Here is an 18,717-nt window from a genome sequence, read left to right on the forward strand (position 1 = left end):
CCGTTCTGGCGGCCATCTTGGATTTGGGAATCCTTAAGTTTCCTATTGATTACATTGGCGGCCATTTTGTGAAAGCCTGAATGCTTTATTCACCGATGGCCTCTTGTGACAGCATAACATGTGTTTTCTCTTGTTACTTCCTGTATCCACTGTGTGTGTGGGACACTGGATGGCTCTGTGCTGAACGCTGAAGCTGTTCTGCAGATCGTTGCACCGCTGTTAGAGCTGCTGTTGCTGACACAATTTTTTCTCCTCTCTGCATCTGGGAACCTCCTAGGGACTATTCTTGGCATTCGCAGAACACCCCAGGGTGGTGAGTCTAGTGCTGAGTACCCCCCCCCCACACGGTGGCAGCAGGAGGGTGGGACGTTCACTGTCCTAAGTCCCCTTGCAGGTGGCAGACAGGATAGGGTCAGCATGGCTTCAGTGTTTCTTCCTCAGAAATCCAGGCTATATCAACCGGGTCACCTGCGGTTAGTGCAGTGGTCATGGACACCCTGACGGCGTTCCTTGACTCATATGTTGCTAAGATAGAGGTGGCACGTGGCAGGAAAGGTGCACGTAAGAGGCCCCTGCCCCCCCCCCCCCCCCCGTCCTCTTGGGAGAGCTCTGATGCAGACTCGGGCCCTGCTGCGGCTGGAGACCCCTGCTCTGACCTATCAGACGTGGCTGACCAGGACCGTTTGTGAGGATGATTCCCCGTCCGGGGTCCAGGCACGACAAGACGCTTGTTGGAGCACTTATCACAGCTGTGCATGATACCCTGAAGATTCAGGAGCCAGCGGATTCCTTTGCTCATGTACCGGTCCCTTTTGGGTCCCACAAGCCAGCACGTTCACCTAAGGTGACTTATTTTGACAAATTCATCTACAGGGAATGGGGTCGCCCGCAACGGACCTTTTCTGTCCCCAAAAACTTGGCGGTGTGTTACCCCTTTGAGGAAAGCCTTCTCAAAAAGTGGTCGGCTCCTCTGGTCGTCGACCCCCCAGATTCTAGGTTAAATAAAGTAACCACAATTCCGGTTGAGGGACTCCTGCATTCAAGGATCCCACGGACAGGAAGGCCGAAGCAGTGGCTCGTTCCTTGTTTACGGTTGTGGGGTCAGCCGTGCGACCTGTACTGGCATCCACACTGGTGTCGCAGACACTGAGTGGGCAAAACTTTTGCACCGCGAATTGGGAGAGCAGCATGCCTCCCCTGTCTGCGTGGAGCTAGCAGACCAACTAGTGCATGGCCTTAAGTATGTTTGTGACACGGCCCTGGGTACTCTCCCTCTGCTATCCAGGGCCTCAGTGTCAGCCGTGGTGCTGAGGTGCCTTATTTGGCTGAAATGCTGGTCTGCTGACCAGGCATCCAAGAAAGCCTTGACGGATCTTCCCTTCCTTGGCAAACTGCTCTTTGGAGTCTAGTTGGGTGACATTATTAAAAACGCCATGGGTGGTAAAAGTACACTACTCCCACAGGCCAGGAAGACTAAGGAGCCATGCTGCAGGCAACACAGCTCCGCTCACAATCGGCTTTTTCGTCCGCCCGGTGCTTCGGCAAAACGACCCCAGCCCGACAGGACGTCCACGGACGGTCAGAAGCGTCCCTGGAACCGCAAGCCTGCGAACAAAAGTGCCACCGCATGAAGGTTTGCCCCCACCCGTGTCTCGGGTGGGGGGTCGTCTTCGGGAGTTTGCAGCCTGTTGGACCTCCTGGTTATCAGAACAATGGGTCTGCAATCTGATTTCCGCAGGTTACAAGATAGAGTTTCTCTCTTGGCCGCCAAACAGATTCTTCCCCTCCAGCATACCCACGTCTCCGGTTCGCTGGGAGGCCCTGCTAGGGGCAGTAAGGGCCTTGCTGAATCAGGGGGTGATTGTACCAGTTCCGGACTCGGAACGCTTCCAGGGGTTCTACTCAAATCTGTTTGTGGTTCCCAAGAAGGAAGAGCTACGTCCAATCTTGGACTTAAAAGCCCTCAACCACTTTGTAAAAGTGCAGAGGTTCAGAATGGAATCAGTTCGCTCAGTAGTCGCTGCACTCCATCAAGGGGACTCCTTGGCGTCTTTAGACATCCAGGATGCATACCTGCACATACCCATATGCCTTCGGCATCAAAAATTTCTGTTTGGCAGTTGGGGAAGCCCATTACCGGTTTGTGGCTCTTCCCTTTGGCCTGGCATCAGCCCCCCGAGTCTTTACCAAAGTACTGGCTCCAGAGTCCCGCAGAAGGAGATCTTGACAAAATGGGACAAATCTCAGTTGTCCCTGGATCTCGAGGTCCAATCTTTCACCCTGCTTTACCATTGCTGTCTTTAACGTCCTGGCTGTTGAAAGCCAGGTATTGAGGAATCGGGGTCTGTCGGAATCGGTGATTCCGACTATGCTGAGAGCGCGCAAATCTTCTTCCAGGATACGATCGTACTTGGAAGGCCTATATCTCCATGTGTGAGGAGAAAGGGTGGCATCCGCGCTCCTTCTCTATTTCCAGGATCCTGCTGTTTCTTCAGCAAGGTGTAGACCAGAGGTTGGCGTTGAGCACCATCAAGGGGCAAATTTCAGCTTTGGCTGTCTTTTTTCAGCGACCCCTAGCGTCTCACTCACTAGTGAGTACTTTTGTTCAGGGGGTGCACCATGTAGTCCCTCCGGTGCATCCTCCGGTGCCTCCGTGGGATTTGAACCTGGTGTTGTCGGCGCTTCAGAAGCCGTCGTTTGAGAATATCAGGGAGATTCCTCTGTTGACCCTTTGACAGAAGGTGGTCTTTCTAGTGGCCATCACATCGGCCAGGATGGTTTCGGAACTGGCGGCATTGTCCTGCAAGTCGCCTTATCTGGTCATCCACAGGGATAAGGTGGTGTTGCGTCCGCAACCGTCCTTTCTACCGAAAGTGGTCTCGGCATTTCATATCAATGAGGACATTGTATTACCATCGTTGTGTCCTAAGCCGAAGCACCTCAAAGAGGTGGCCCTTCACGCTCTCGATGTGGTTAGGGCTCTGAAGGTGTACTTGTCTGTCACAGCTTCCTTTCGGAAGTCAGACTCACTGTTTGTTTCGGTGGCTGGTCCTAAGAAGGGTATGGCAGTCTCGTCAGCCACCATTTCCAGGTGGATCAGACAGATTGTAGTCCAAGCCTACGACTTGAAGGGGCAGGTGCCTCCCTTTCAAGTCACGGCCCACTCTACAAGAGCAATTGGAACGTCTTGGGCCTTCCGACACCAATCGTCTGTCGCTCAGGTGTGTAAGGCTGCGACCTGGTCGTCTGTCCATACGTTTACCAAGTTTTACAAGGTAGACGTCAGTGCATCAGCTGATGCTGGTTTTGGCTGCAAAGTTTTGCAGGCGGCTGTGTAGTTGCTATTGAGTTTTTTCCCTGGTTTTTCGATAAAAACACAGTAATGTTTCGTATTTCACTGTTGCATTATTCCGCAAGGTTGCGGTCTGGGGGATCACTCCTGTTGAGGATGCCCGGTTTTGTGGTGGAGTTTCCACACTGCTGTTTTTTTTTTTTTGTGGGTTTAATTTCACTAGTTCCCACTTGCCATGGTGGATGCTGTTTTTCCCTCCCCTCGTTTGGCACTGCTTGGGGACGTCCCATGTAGTTACAGAGAGGAGCTGTGTCGGTCGGTGAAAATAAGAGAAAATAGGATTTTTGTCCTTTTCTCTGTAATTCACCGACCGACACAGCACCCATCCCTCCTACTGAAGCAGCTAGCAGCAGGAGGAGGGTTGATAGCACGCCCCCCCCCCCCCCCCGGGCAAGATTAAAGTTCTGTGTATTGTGTAACAATTTTGCCTAGTTTCTCCTAATGGCAGGCTATACAACCCATGTAGGTACAGAGTAGAGCTGTGTCGGTCGGTGAATTACAGAGAAAAGGATTTTACGGTGAGTACAAAAATCCTATTTTTTTTTTTTTTTTTTGCCATGGGTACTTTTTTTTTGTGTGTATCAGTTAAAGCCAATGCAGACACAATCCTCCAACAATGGGCATTTTGTCACTGTTGCTTCAATCATTTGTGAATATTTGCACTTGTTCTACTGTAACTAAAATAAAATGGCATATACAGGTGCCAGTTTTACTCAGCATTTTCTTTGTTTCTGTTCTAGGCGGAGTGTCATTGTGGGTGCTGGTTACATTGCTGTTGAGATAGCTGGCATTCTTTCAGCTTTAGGATCTAGAGCTGCTCTGCTGATTCGCCAGGACAAGGTAGAAATATTTAGTCCTCTCTGATTGATCTGATGAATTATTTAGAATGTTGTTTAGTGTTCTCTGCAATATGTCATAAGGCCATTTCAAAACATAAAATGAAAGGGAATGATACTTTACTTTTAACTGCACCACTATAAAGTTTTAGATATAAGCATTTACTTGCCTGTTTATAGGACAACTTTTATATTAATTTCCCAGCTCTTTATGTATGAATTTTACATGTAAAACATTGCAGTATTACAGCTATATCATCACCAAGGAATAAGCTTACGTCTAATTAGTATTGGTTGAATACATTGGTGTTCAGTTTACTGGCAGTTAGCCAGTTGGAAGTCAATCGTGATGAAAGTCAGGTGGGCAGTACACCCATTAAGGCCTCATGCACACTGGATGTTTTTATAGCTGCTGTTTTTTTTTTTCAACAGTAAAGCCCCATACACACTATCAGTTTTTCTGCTATGTTTTTCCTTCAGCTTTTCCAAAACTGTGTAGTGGAAGGGCCTGTCTGCATACACATTGAAACTCCTAAGGTTTGACCTCATATTATATGGTTTTGGTAAATCTGGAGGAAAAATTCTGCAGAAAAACTGATGGTGTGTATGGGGCTTAACAGTTCTCCAGCGTGATATCCTATGTGTCCATGCACACATAGGCTGTTACCAGCGTTTTTTTGGCAGGGGAGTTTTCTGGCTGGAAAAAAACCCCCAGAACTAGTGGGTTTTAAGATGAGTTTTCAGCTGTAAAAACGCTCTATCTCTGCTAAAAGCTTAAAAACGTGGCCATTCAGCGTTTACCTGCGTTTGAGCCACAAGCTTATCTAGGAATATAGTTTTGCTTTAAAAAAAAAAAGTTAAAAAACGCTACTGCAAAAATGCTGCAAAACGTATTCTACAGCTAACGCTACTGCCATTTTTTATAACGTCCAGTGTGCATGAGGCCTTAAAGACAGATTCCTGGTTGGTAATACCACCAGGAATCCAAGGGGACCTCATTGACTAAATTTGGTCACTGACCTCACCTTTCCCCACGGGAATCTGTCACTTAGTAGCGTTGTGTACCAATTGGGTCATTGTCACTGTTGTGGAATACTTTGCTGGGTGCCATGACTGATGCTATATTTACTTCTGGGGACAGTCATGCATTTTATTTTAAAAGCTGGTAAGTATGTATTTTTATTATTTGATTTTTATTGTGTGTGTGTGTGGTGTGTTTTTTGTTTTTTTGTTGTTCGGCTCTTAACTATTTGTGGAATTGGTTAATCGACATCTGTGCTCATTTCTCTGAGAGGGGGCAGATATCTAGTTTGATTGTGACAATGATGATGTGCCAATATTTCAGAGTGAATTAGAATTTCAGTGATTTGACTACAGAAGATTGTTTGACTGGTTGCTATTGCCTGTTGTACTTTGCACAGTCTTAAGCCTCATACACACGATAGGACTTTGTACAAACTTTCCCTTGGATTTTTGTACAAAGGGCGTCGGCCCTGAACTTGTATTGCATACACACAGCAGGACTTTTTCAGCCAACTTTCACCAAATCACGTGGTTTTTCTGCTCTTTACCGCCACCTTTGGTCAACTTCTGCATTGTTCTTTGATCTTTTGCATTGGTTCTGAGCATGCCTGTTTGTACTTTGTACAAAAGTCCTATGGTTTTCTGTACACACGATCAGACTTTGCTCCATCGGACTTTTGTTGCCAGAAAGTTTGTCCGTTCACACAGCCAACAAAAGTCTGATGAAAACCAAAAAAGTTTGTCCGATGGAGCATACACACGGTCGGATGTTGCTCCAAAACAGCTAATTTGCATGTTTGTTGTCAAAAAGTCTGATCGTGTGTATGGGCCTTTAGTAAAGCCAATAGGTTATGTGAAAAGAGTGAAAGACAACATTCTTCTAATGAGTGAAACATGTAAATATGTTTTCCTTTCTTTTATTTTATTTTTTTCCGTCAGTTCTCATATATACATGTACTCAGTGGCGGCTGGTGCTCCGTTTTTTTTTTTTTTTTTTTTTTGGGGCAGTGCAAACAAGCTTGTCAGCCCGCCAGTCCCGCACTTACCCCATCCATGTCATTGGCAGCTTCCCCAGCTTCTCCTCCAGGCTAATCTGGTCGCTTCTCCCCCCGGCCAATCCGGACCCGCTTCCTGTCCTCATTGGCTGGGAGGAGAAGCAGAAAGACAATAGCAAATGTTTATTCACTAATGTCACTAGTGGGTGGGCTTGGGGCGCAGTTCTCTGCTCCCGAGCCCAATTAGAGCCTAATTGAAGCCAATTATTTCCTCCGTCTCGAATCGTGTGCTTAAAACAAAAAAAACATCTCTATGCATCCGGCGCCCCGCAAGGAGATTAGGGGCCGGCGCATAGAGATTAGGGGGGTGGCGCCCCTTATGGACTGGCCACTGCTTCATGTACTATCGTAAAGGCTTAAGAAGGAACATCATTATTTATAAGTGCTTACATACAGCACCCTTTGATTTAATTATTGATAACACTCCATAATTACCAAGCTGTCAAATTATTGATGTAATTTTCATGTTATTACAGGTGCTGAGGACATTTGATTCCATGATTAGCACAAACTGCACAGAAGAACTTGAAAATGCAGGTGTTGATGTTTGGAAATATGCAGAGGTAACTTAAGACCTAGTGGATTTCTGTAACTTTCACATCGTGTTGCAATTGTTAAATGACTTTACTAACAGAAATCAGAAAACGTGATATCACATTTTTTCCTGTAATGTTGTGCAATTTTAGTCTTCTTTTAGAGTTTGTCCACTTAAAGCATGGGTCTCAAACTGGCAGCTCTCCAGTTGTTGCAAATCTACCCCCCACAAAAAAGTCCCATCATGCCTCTGTCTGTGGGAGTCATGCTTGTAACTGTCAGCCTTGTATTGCCTCATGGGACTTGAAGTTTTGCAACAGCTGGAGGGCCACCAGTTTTCTAAAGGCAGAAGTTTTTTTTTTTACCTTGCTATATGAGCACTCTATACAATACTTTGTAGCTTGCTATTGGGCTACTCTGAAGGCAGGAGGAGCCAGAAGCGTCAGTGGGGGACCCCAGAAGTGGAGAATCAGGGCTGCTCTGTGCCTATTACACAGAGCAGGTAAGTATAACATGTTTGTTGTTTTAAAAAAAAAAAATCACTTTAAAGACTCTGTGCAGGGAAGATCAGCATCTGAACCCAGAGAAGGTGGAGACTGATAGACTGGAGGTAATATAAGGCATTACAATTACATTTAAAGTATACTTTTACCAGTATTGTGCAATTATATTTAAAATGATCATATCCATGAAAAAAGTGTCTCCGCTTTTAGTACTACTTTAATATAAAAGTATCAAATATAGTATAAAATATATACTATATAAGTATAAAAATATCTCCCTTCCCCCCCTTCATATAGCTTCATGTCTGACTCCTAGTAAAATGCCCATATATCCTACTTCTGGGTTTATTTATTATTTTTTTATATATATATAATATTATTACTTTCACTGCTCTTTTTGTACTATAAAGGGCTCATTTTAGCTTTCTTAACCCCATGGTGATGCAAAAAAAAGCATGCTGCTACTACTAAACGTCTTAGGCCTGGTTCAGACCTATGCGTTTTTTGGTACTTTGTGCAGAAACGCACTACAGTTCATTTAACATGGTTTCCTATGGAACACGTTTACAGCTATGCTTCTTTCAGCTGCTGTGTTTTTGGAAAGGGTGAAGGACAAAACAGTGCTTTTTTTGCTGGTTTGCTTCAATAAACTTCAATGGAAATGCATTTTTGCTGCAATTTGCGTTTTTTAATCTGCATAGGTGTGAACCGAGCCTTATGCTGGCCACACGGATCAATTTTCAGATGAGAATAATTATAGGAAATATCTTTGTACATTCACTGAATGAAAGAATGTCATTTGAAAATTTCACTACCTTTTAACACTTAGTTTTAAAATTAATTGTAATTAATGTAATTTCTGAACAAAAACCACATGCACTGTATGAAAATTCCTTTGCCCAAGAAGTATTCTATTCTGCTCCTTCAAGTTTTCCCATTACTGTGGTCAAAAAGGAACATCGATTTGACCCCACTATTTTGCTCTCTAACCATATAGTTGGTTATTTAGATTTACCACTGCACAGAGATATTTAATAATAAATTACCTTTTTTTTAACTATACATATTAATTAAATTATACATCACATTTTTTTTATAAGAATAATATCCGATTAATCAAAACAATAATCGGCCAACTAATAATAATAGTTACTTGCAGCCCTAAAAGAGACCCTATCAACTTGCCAATACAGGGCAATATGACAGTGTCTCTGCAAAGAGTATACCCTGATTCTCTTATAAAAACCTTGCCCTTGCTCTCTTGCTGCCCTTTCTTCTCCTGCAGCTGAATTACTAAAGCTGCCTCTTATGCTGGTAAGAAGATAGCAGGAGTCTGATTGGTGGATTTTACACCTAAGGCCTAGTACTCTGGAAACTACCAACTTAATGCTTCAGAAACAATACTATTAGAAGATATATAATTGGTTTGAATTATGTCTGTGCTATATTAACAGTTTAGCCAGTCTTTCTCAGCCATTTTATCCAAGACAAACCCTTGAAAAATTTTCAGGTGTTTGGGATCCCCTGCTGACATGAAATTTTGCAATGGTGGGGAAGAATGCCCTCCTTACAGTGATTGTTATAATGCCACCCTTTGGTAGCTCTGCCAAGTGGTGTTCTTGGCCACCCAGGCTGCATGCCTGAATTAGGGTCTGGTTGCAACAGGCTGCATGCCGGGACTATGTAGGCACCATTAAATGGGAGGCCAACCAGCCACAGATCAAGACAACCCTGCCAGCATCTGGAGGAACCCTGGTTGAGTTTGGCGACTTTATTAGATAGTTGGGGGTGGGGATTTAGATGGTTGAGGTGTTGCTGTTGAAGGTTCTGAGACTGTTCATTGTTTCCTTTGCTACATACTGTATTTGGAAATATGCAAGTGTTAACAAAACAGAGCTTTATAGCCCTCTATTTTTTTATATTTTTTTTTATTCTTTTTAAAAACATTTGGGGCTTTGTTGTTTTCTGTAGGTAAAATCTGTTAAAAAGACTGATAAAGGTCTAGAGATCAGTGTACTGTGCTCTGTGCCAGGACGCAAGCCAACAGTGAGAACTATCCAAGATGTTGACTGCTTACTCTGGGCTATTGGAAGAGATCCAAACACTGAGGGTTTGAACCTGAACTACCTGGTAAGAACCTACTTATGGAAATAAAAGCCTAAAACACAGAAAATATTTTGGCATTTCATAGATTTTTCTGGCAGATAATTTTTATATGTTAACAAAAAAAATATTTGCCCCGTTATAGTGGTTGTAAAGTCAGGATGATAAAACACTGCCATCCCCTCTAGAGCTATAGCACCGTTTGTCAGTTTTTGTTTTTTTTAATTCTAATTGTAAGTACCTTATCTCACAGCAATAACTTGTTGTCTGTGTCTTTCCTCTGCTCAGAAGAAGAATGCAAAGGGAGGGGCTGAGATTACCCTCTGACATCAGCCAGTGTTCTGACGAGAAAGGTCCCCTGTCGGATAATGCCTGCCCTGTATTGCGCAGGCGCAGCACTTGTGCAGTATGGAGGACAAAGGAGCCACTGAAAGTCTCCGAGCATGAACAATTGTTGATCAGCTGTACACAGCACCTGCGCAATTAAGACTACATTGTGCCACATGCTCCCGATGCTCGTGCAAATCCGTAAGGGGCGGATGCCTACAGAAGAGTGGGTTAAGATATAAGCATAATAAAAATTTACTCTGGAAAGTATTGAAATTGCTTGTGTTATGTATGTAACCTGCCCATCGACATTCAACTACCTGCCCTTATCAGCTCTGCCCATCATTGTAAAATACGGCCTCTTCTGTAGGCATCCGCCCCTAACACGCTTCTCAATAATACATCTGCCCCTTTCAGAATTCCTCCCCCATCGTATGAGCTCTGGCCATCACGCGGCCTCTTCTATATGTATCCGCCCCCTTGCAGAGTTGCACGAGCATCAGGAGCCTGCAGCTAGGGTGTCATGGGTCAGGAGCCATGATTATCATGGTCAGCAGAGATGGGGACACAGGAACTAGCAGGATCAGCCAGGTATTTCACATCATACAAAGGGACAAATTACATAGCACAAGCACTGTGCTATTTAACATGCTTTAAAGGAACAGAGTATATATATATATATATATATATATATATATATATATATATATATATATATATATATATATAGGTTTACAAACACTAACAAAAAAATAAAATTTATTTGAGGGCCTGTTTATGCCAGAATGTGGTGCCTTAAATCCGTGTTTTCTGCTGTGGGTGTCAATGTATTTCTAATAACACCCCAAACTCAGATTGCCAATGCAGTGTGCTTGCCTGCATTGGATCTGCAGTACCATGTAATCCGGTTGCAGTGTGTTTTTAAAAGTAGAGCATGAATGGGCTGAAAATCGCCCCACACTGAATCGCACAAGGACGCAGACCGTGTTCCTGTGCAATTTAAGTGTGAACCGACACTGGCCCTGAATGTATTTGTTCCAATGAAAGATATACTACCTTTTATGTTTATTTTAATAAATAAATAAAGGCCTATTTCCTACATGCTTTAGCTTGTACAAGAGAAGTGTGAACAGCAAGCTTTGACAAGGCATTTGGAAAGCTTTTAGCAAATTTTGTTGAAGCTTTTAACCCCTTGCCGTTCGGCCACCATCATTTTACTGCAGCAGGTCGGCACGATCCCGTGAACCATCGTAGCTATACGTTGGCAATCGGGATAGCAGGCACGTGCGTGCGCCCGCTGCACTGCGGGGGTGCCGATGCTCATGACCAATGGTCTCGATGGCCACGAGCGATCGCGAGCCCGAGAGGCAGAACAGGGAAGTGTGTGTGTAAACACACAAATCCCTGTTCTGAGAGGAGTGACAGATTGTGTGTTCCTATTAGTTAGGAACCACGATCTGTCATTTCCTTGAGTCAGTCCCCTCCCCCTTCAGTTAGAAACACGTAGCAGGGAACACAATTAACCCCTTCCCTGCCAGTGAGATTTTTACAATAATCAGTGCATTTTTATAGCACTGATCACTGTATAAATGCCAATGGTCCCAAAAATGTGTCAAAAGTGTCCGATGTGTCTGCCATAATATTGCAGTCCCGATAAAAATCACAGATCGCCGCCATTACTAGTAAAAAACAATAAAAATACCATAAGTCTATCCCCTATTATGTAGATGCTATAACTTTTGCGCAAACCAATAAATTGTCACTCTTTTTTTGTTTATAGCACAAAAAAATAAAAACCTAGAGGCGATCAAATACCACCAAAAGAAAAAAGGGACGTCAGTTTTGTTTGGGTGCATCGTCGCACGACCGGGCAATTGTCAGTTAAAGTGATGCAGTGCAGAATCATAAAAATGCCCCGGTCATTCAGCAACCAAATCTACCGGGGGCTGAACTGGTTAAAGTACCATTCAGCTCTAGTTTGTAAATATTGATTGTCACTTTAAGCAAGCTGATAACAGACTTCAGCAGACTTTCAACAAGCTTTAAGAAGTGTTGAAGCCTGCTAGCAGCTTGTTTAAAGTGGCAATCAACACTCCCATTAGGATCTCTGTTCAACAATTACAAACTGGAGCTGAACTGGTACTTTAAAAGCTTCAACAGAGCTTGCTGAAAGCTCTGTAAATGCTTTGTCAAAGCTTTCTGTTCACACTGCTCTTGTATAAACTGAAGTCTGTGTAAAACAGGCCTTATTTAAATAATATTTATGTCTTTCATAATTTAGATTCTGAATTTTGGTTCAGTGTGTAATTGTTTTATCTTACAGGGTCTTCAGTTAGATGAAAAAGGTCACATTGTAGTGGATGAGTTCCAGAACACCAGTCGAAAAGGAATTTATGCTGTAGGGGATGTATGTGGAAGAGCACTATTGACCCCTGGTAATAATTCTTTTATTTATTATTATTATTATTATTATTATTATACAAGATTTATATAGCGCCGACAGCTTACGCAGCGCTTTACAACATTGGGGCAGACAGTAGAATTTCAATACAGGGGGGAATCGGAGAGCCCTGCTCGTTAGAGCTTACAATCTAGGTATTTATGCAGCACAATCCTTTTATCGAAGAAGTATATACAGTACCCTTTGCTCTGTGTTTTGGCACATTTTAAGTGCTAATAAGGAAATTATTTAATCAAATACTGCCTATAGAAGGTACAAGAAATGTTTTCTTGCCATATTTATTGCTCTTTTTTACCGACTGTGCACAGCTGACAAGATCACGTAGCCCTTTCTTCTACATCTGTGTGAAGAAGCATTGCTCTACACTACAGTTAAGAATGTAATCATTTTTGGAAGGTTGTGGTGGAATTACAAAGCAGATTCTTTAATTTTACCTGTGTATTTATTTAAAACAATCTAAACCTCTAAAAATAAAGGGGTCACTTTGTAAAGGACACAACTTTTTCATACTAGCACACTCTCTGTAACACTCCACCCCAGTGTATATAACTGTCCTGCATGTTGGTTGGCTGGGAACTTAAGCAGAGTGGCAAGGAACTACAAGGGGACACTTTGTATCAAATCTATATAGAAAAAGAATAGAGAGCTTCATTGTTTGAGTCAAAAAACAGAGTAATAGGATTTTTGTACTGTCCGTAAAATTATTTTCTAAGAGTCCATTGAGGGGCTTAGATCTAAGGATATTATGCAAGAAGGCAGTATAACTCTTTCGTGCTTGATATTATCAGAGCTGTGTCCCTCACAGTTTTTGTACCCAATGTAAAATCCTTATCTCAGAGTCCCTTGAGGAACACAGCTCTGATGATATTGAAGCTGCACATTAGGTATGGATTTTATTGCATAGTTAAATTTGTCCAGGTTGGACCAATGTAAGTGTGCATATGCCATACCTGAGAAGCTGCTGTGGAAGTGGAAAATCGCTATAGTAGCTTCTGCTACTACAGTGATCGCCGCTGTCTTCCAGGTCTTGTGCTGAGCAGCTGGCCTTTTGCATAGTAGCCACAGGAGTCATTTGCTCAACACAGGCACCATTCACAAAACGCCTTGCATTTTTCTCACTGAATGCAAAACATTCTCTGATTTGACAAGGCAGAGATGGGGGGCGGTGACAATAAAATCTCCACCATGTCCAATTAGAGAATGCCTTGCATTTATTGAGAGAAATGCATGGTGTTCCTTTGAATGTCGCCTATTCCAAGCGAGTGACTTCAGTGATTACTATGCAGTAGGCACAGGAACTGGAGAATAGCAGCATTTGCGGTAGTGGCTGCTACTACTACTACAGTGATTCTCTGCTTCTACAGTGATCCCTCAGGAATGGCATATGCATACTTACATTGGTCTAAGAAGGACAATTCTAACTATGCAATACAAAACATACCTGGAGTTCATCTATTGGACTGCCCCGTCATAATTGGACTGTAGTGACAAAATTGGACTCTAAGATGAGTAAATATTGTCTAAATCAGTGGTCATCAACCCTGTCCTCAGGGCCCATTAACAGGCCAGGTTTGCAAGATAACTGAAATGTATCACAGGTGATATAATTTTCTGCTTAGTGATTGCAGTATTTTAGTCTGCATCTCCCCAAGGTAATACATAAAACCTAGCCTGTTAGTGGGCCCTGAGGACAGGGTTGATGACCACTGGTCTAAATACCTGAGGCATGTGAATCTTGGTGTACATCTTCCACATCTATGCACTATGAAACTTTGCCTCTGTACTATAGCTTCCAGTAATGCTGGGCCCCTCCCACACCTCTACTTTTTGCACAGTCTAAGTGCAGCACAGTGATGTCATCGCTGCTTTTACAGGATAGTATCTGGGTCTGCAAAGGCACTCGGTGCACAAAAGATACATTATATGCTCTGTAGCCATTGGGGAATATGTTTGAATAACTAACATGTTTGTGCCTGGAGTTCACACACTGGCCACAAGATTAAAATAGAGGTTTTTAGTACAGTGTGTGTGTGTGTGTGTGTGTGTATATATATATATGTGTATATATATATATATATATATATATATATATATGTGTGTGTGTATATATATATATATATATATATATATATATATATCTACATATACACACATTTTTTTTATTTAGATTTTTCTTACTTTGGTTGGGTTTTGAGCATAGTGCCTCACATTACAAAAAAGTCTTGTCATAGTCCTAACACTTTTTTAATGTATGATTTCAGCATAAATATCAACATAATATTCATGCATTCCACTTTTAGTTGCCATTGCAGCTGGAAGAAGATTGGCTCACAGATTATTTGAAGGGAAAGAAGATTCCAAGCTTGACTATAACAATATTCCAACAGTGGTCTTTAGCCACCCTCCAATTGGGACTGTTGGCCTCACAGAAGGTAAGACGTACTGTGTATATATACAAAAAGCAGCTCATGTTTAGAAAAGTACTGTACAGTGTCTTGCTGTAGAGTATATAGAAGATGGTCTGTAATCTACATTAAAGTATTTAAAGTCATTCACAGCCAGGCAATCGGCATGTTCAGAATGAGGTCAGCAATGGCAGCCTACATATTTAATTAAAGTAAAATATAAGGTACATATTTTTGTAATTTTCATGGATTGCTATCTATGTGGGGTAATGCAGGACTGGAGCATCTGTCCAGTGAAAAAAAAAAAGCAGTCATCAATCCAGGGAGAGGGAAGTGGGATGATTCTGTTGCTTGCGGGTGTTCTCTATCAGTCGTTGGGGATTGTGGCTGGTCATTCGGGTTGGCCTTCTTTCAGTATTAGTGTCAGTGTCTGTTTTTACAGGGGGTAGCTGGAAGTGTCACTTAGTCTAGGGCAGGGGTCTACAGACTAATGTGCCACATAACTATCTTTCAGATTTTAGGGGAGCTTGACAGTGGCCAATGGGAGTAGAAAATGCCCCATCATCAATGGGAGGCTGCGTTGGAGTAAAAAAATTACATGGCATCTGAGCTCAGTAGAAGGAACAATAGTGCCTATGGTTGGCAGCCACCACATCTAATGAATAGTGAGCTGAAATATATTCCATTTTTGGTTATTGGTTTAAAACTACTTTAAAGTTTTTTTTTTTTTTTTTTTTTTTTTTTTAGGACCTGCAAGGTAAAGGCATAATGTGCTAGTATGCAATGTATACTAGCACATTATGTTAAACTTACCTGAAAACAAAGCCCTCCAGTGATGCAATTTACTTGCTATAGGCAGCATCCATCTTCACCTGGTCTTTCTTCCAGGTCCACAGACTCTGGCCCTGTGACAGGCCGAAGCATCGGTGATGTTACTCCCCTGCATGTGCAGGGGAGCTGTCATTTACGGCACACGTATCTGAAGGAACGGCATGGGTGGCCGTTCCTTCAGAGCGCATGCACCAATGACTTAATTGGCTGCATGTAATGTAAATATCTCCTAAACGTATGTTATACAGTACCTATGGGTAAGCATTATTATAGGCTTACCTATCAAAAGGTTACAATAACCTGACTTACAACAGGTTGATAGTATCTCTCTATCATTAAAGATGTAGTTCCCATCCTATGTATCACTCCTATACTAACCTGTGCCGGCACTCTCCATTCCACATTCTCAGACACACACACAGCTCTGTGGAGAGCTATGTAGACTGAAGTCAAAACGCAACCTTTATTTCCTGGTTTAGTATCTTAAATCCAATATATTAGGATGCGACCAAGCGATGTTTACAACATTAAACCAATAGAAAAATGTCCACTCATTGCTTGTCATCATTAAAGATAAACTCACTTTCATAGAATTGTTTATACACATATGTTTGTCACTCTTAACACCTGTTAGTAATTAATACACATCTTCTTAAAGTATATATTTGTGTATTATTGTACAATCTTAAAGAGGAAGTAAACCCTGTTGGGTTTACTTCCTCTTTGTCTCCCTGCAAAGGTAAAGCATAATGGACTACTATGCATCGCACCGCTGTCCCCTGTAGCACGGGGCGTCCATCTTCTTCTGGGTATCGCTGCTCCGGCACTGTGCATGCGCACAGGAGCCGCCTCTAACGGCATATCGCCGTTAGCAGCGGCATACTCAGTGCGCCTGCGCGCCGCTGTCTACGTCGCATACGCTGTAGACAGTGGTGCCTGTCTTTTTGTAAATATCTCATAAACTGTGTAGGTTTAGGAGATATTTCCTGGACCTACAGGTCAGCCTTAATATAGGCTTACCTGTAGGTCAAAGTAGTTTGTAAGGGTTTACAACCACTTTAAAGTTTGGTTCAATTAGGTCCCAGACATATTTATCAGTATTTATGATTATATTTTGTAAACATTTTCTGGTTGTATTGCCAAACTAACTACAATTATCTTTCTCACGCTTAGTATTATCTTTTCTGTGATAACAGTGTTGCCACATATTAAGACTTGTCAGCTAAAAAGCCAATGTTAAAGAATCACTAAGTTATAGCAAAGGACAAACTAAAGCCAATGGTTAAGGGACACATCCTTGCACATATAGGTACAATTTATGCACAGGAGTTTCCTTCCTCTTTAAAGCAGAAGTTCAGAATAACAATAAAAACAAATTCTTGCTGATACAATAAAATAAGGCCCCTTTCACATGGGACAGACTCTGCCAGGAGTTCATCTGCACAGTGGCAAACTATATGCTGAACAGATGGAGGCTTGTCAGCACTGCTTATGCAGAGCAGACACAGACCGCTGTCCTCTATTGGCAGTCAGATGTAAGCGGGCTATCTGTCCATTTACAGCAGTTAGCCATCCGATCCACTATACGAATGGGAAATTATTCCCATCCATCTCTTTTTAGCTAATTGGATGTCGGTGGGTGTCAATGGACACGTCCGTTGAAACCGCTGCTTCATAGAGGGCAATGAATGGTCCGATCGGGTCTGCCTAAAAAACTGACAGGAGGACCCAATTGGACCATCCATTGCTCTCTGTGGAGCAGTGGGTGTCAACTGACATATGTCTGCTCAGGTGAAAGGGGCCTAATGAGTGGATTCAAAATGTATCAATGTGAATTATTTAAATATTCATCTCTTCTGATCTTGGATATCTCCTTATCAGTAAAATAGGCGAGGATGTATGCTATAGGTACACTATGTTATGAGTCTGCAACATAGCTGGCTGATTTGCGCTACTTCCATCAGTCTATAGAGAGAGAGAGAGAGAAAAAAAATTGTTGAGTACACTTTTACACATAATCATCATTTCTATAACATTATTGGTTGAATTCGATTTCCTTTTTATAACCCTTACCTTTTTTTTTAGTTGAACACATTGAGCACAATAAAATAAACATTCCCCAGTAAACTAATTGTTAAAATTCTTGCCCCAGCACTTGCAGTTTATATCTTTCAATGCTAGTGGCTCCTGCTCTATCAGTGCTGCGTCCCTGAACAATCCAGTCTTATATATAGTATAGTCAGGAGCCAATCTGTTAACCTGGAGAAAGGAGGGAGGAAGAGCAAGAGCAGGAGAGTGTCTGTGGTTAGTGCCAGTGGGCTGTGTGTTTTTATTGATGCAATTCTAGTCCCTGGATGCAAGAGTGACTCCATAGGACACTGCAAAAGAAAGGAGCCACCCTGAAACAGGAACCAGGGGCAGCAGTCATGGCACCAACTTAAAGTGGTTGTAAACCCTTACAAACCACTTTTCACTACAGGTAAGCCTATAATAAGGCTTACCTGTAGCTACCGTACATATCTCCTAAAGCTGCACAGTTTAGAAGATATCCCCTGTATCATCATCATCATCATCAATATCCCCTGTATCAGCATCGGCACATGCGCACTGAAGCAACGGCTTCCGTGTGCATGTGCCCATTCGTGCCATTGCTTCAGCTAAAATGCTGTTACTGGTGGTGCCCACGCGCATGCGCAGGAGTGCCGTCATCGTGGCTCCAGCCAACCACAGCGCCAGAGGCTGCACAGCCCGGAAATAACTCCGGGAGACATGTTGCCGGGAAGAGCAGTGTGCCGGGACCGCTGCGGGGGGTTCAATCTAAGGTATTTCATAATGAGCTAGTATGCTATGCATACTAGCTCATTATGCCTTTGTCTTGCAGGGTTTTTAGTTTTGTTTTTGGGTTTGTGGGTTTACAAGCACTTTTAAAGCGGACATCCACCCGGAAGTGGAAGTTCCGCTCATCTGATCTCTCCCCCCCTCCGGTGCCACAATCGGCACCTTTCAGGGGGGAGGGGGGTGCAAATACTTGGATAATCCAGGTATCTGCACCCACTTCCGGGACAAGATCGCCGCAGATGCCCCGCCGCCCCGTTGTGTTCTGGGAAAGACACAGAGGGGACCAGTAGACACGCGCAGCGCGACTCGTGCATGCACAGTAGGGAACCGGGCAGTGAAGCCGCAATGCTTCACTTCCCGATTCCCTGAAAGAGGATGGCGGCGGGGACAGTAGAGAGATGAACGATTGCTCGTCATCTGCCGCCGACATCGCTGGACCCTGGCACAGG

At 43.1% G+C, this 18,717-nt stretch overlaps 1 protein-coding gene across 1 annotated transcript in view; it reads left to right on the forward strand.

Moving 5' to 3' along the window:
• Positions 1 to 18,717, forward strand: part of GSR (glutathione-disulfide reductase) — a 63,794-nt gene that overhangs the window by 30,241 nt on the left and 14,836 nt on the right. Inside the window, 5 exon segments of the mRNA XM_077476117.1 lie at positions 4,093 to 4,192; positions 6,743 to 6,829; positions 9,275 to 9,433; positions 12,057 to 12,168; positions 14,495 to 14,626. Of these exon segments, the coding sequence (XP_077332243.1) occupies positions 4,093 to 4,192; positions 6,743 to 6,829; positions 9,275 to 9,433; positions 12,057 to 12,168; positions 14,495 to 14,626 (590 nt within the window).

This window comes from Lithobates pipiens, unplaced genomic scaffold, assembly GCF_037356315.1.
Source record: "Lithobates pipiens isolate NorthernLeopardFrog02 unplaced genomic scaffold, aLitPip1_a1.2 Scaffold_13, whole genome shotgun sequence".
NCBI classification, from domain to species: domain Eukaryota; kingdom Metazoa; phylum Chordata; class Amphibia; order Anura; family Ranidae; genus Lithobates; species Lithobates pipiens.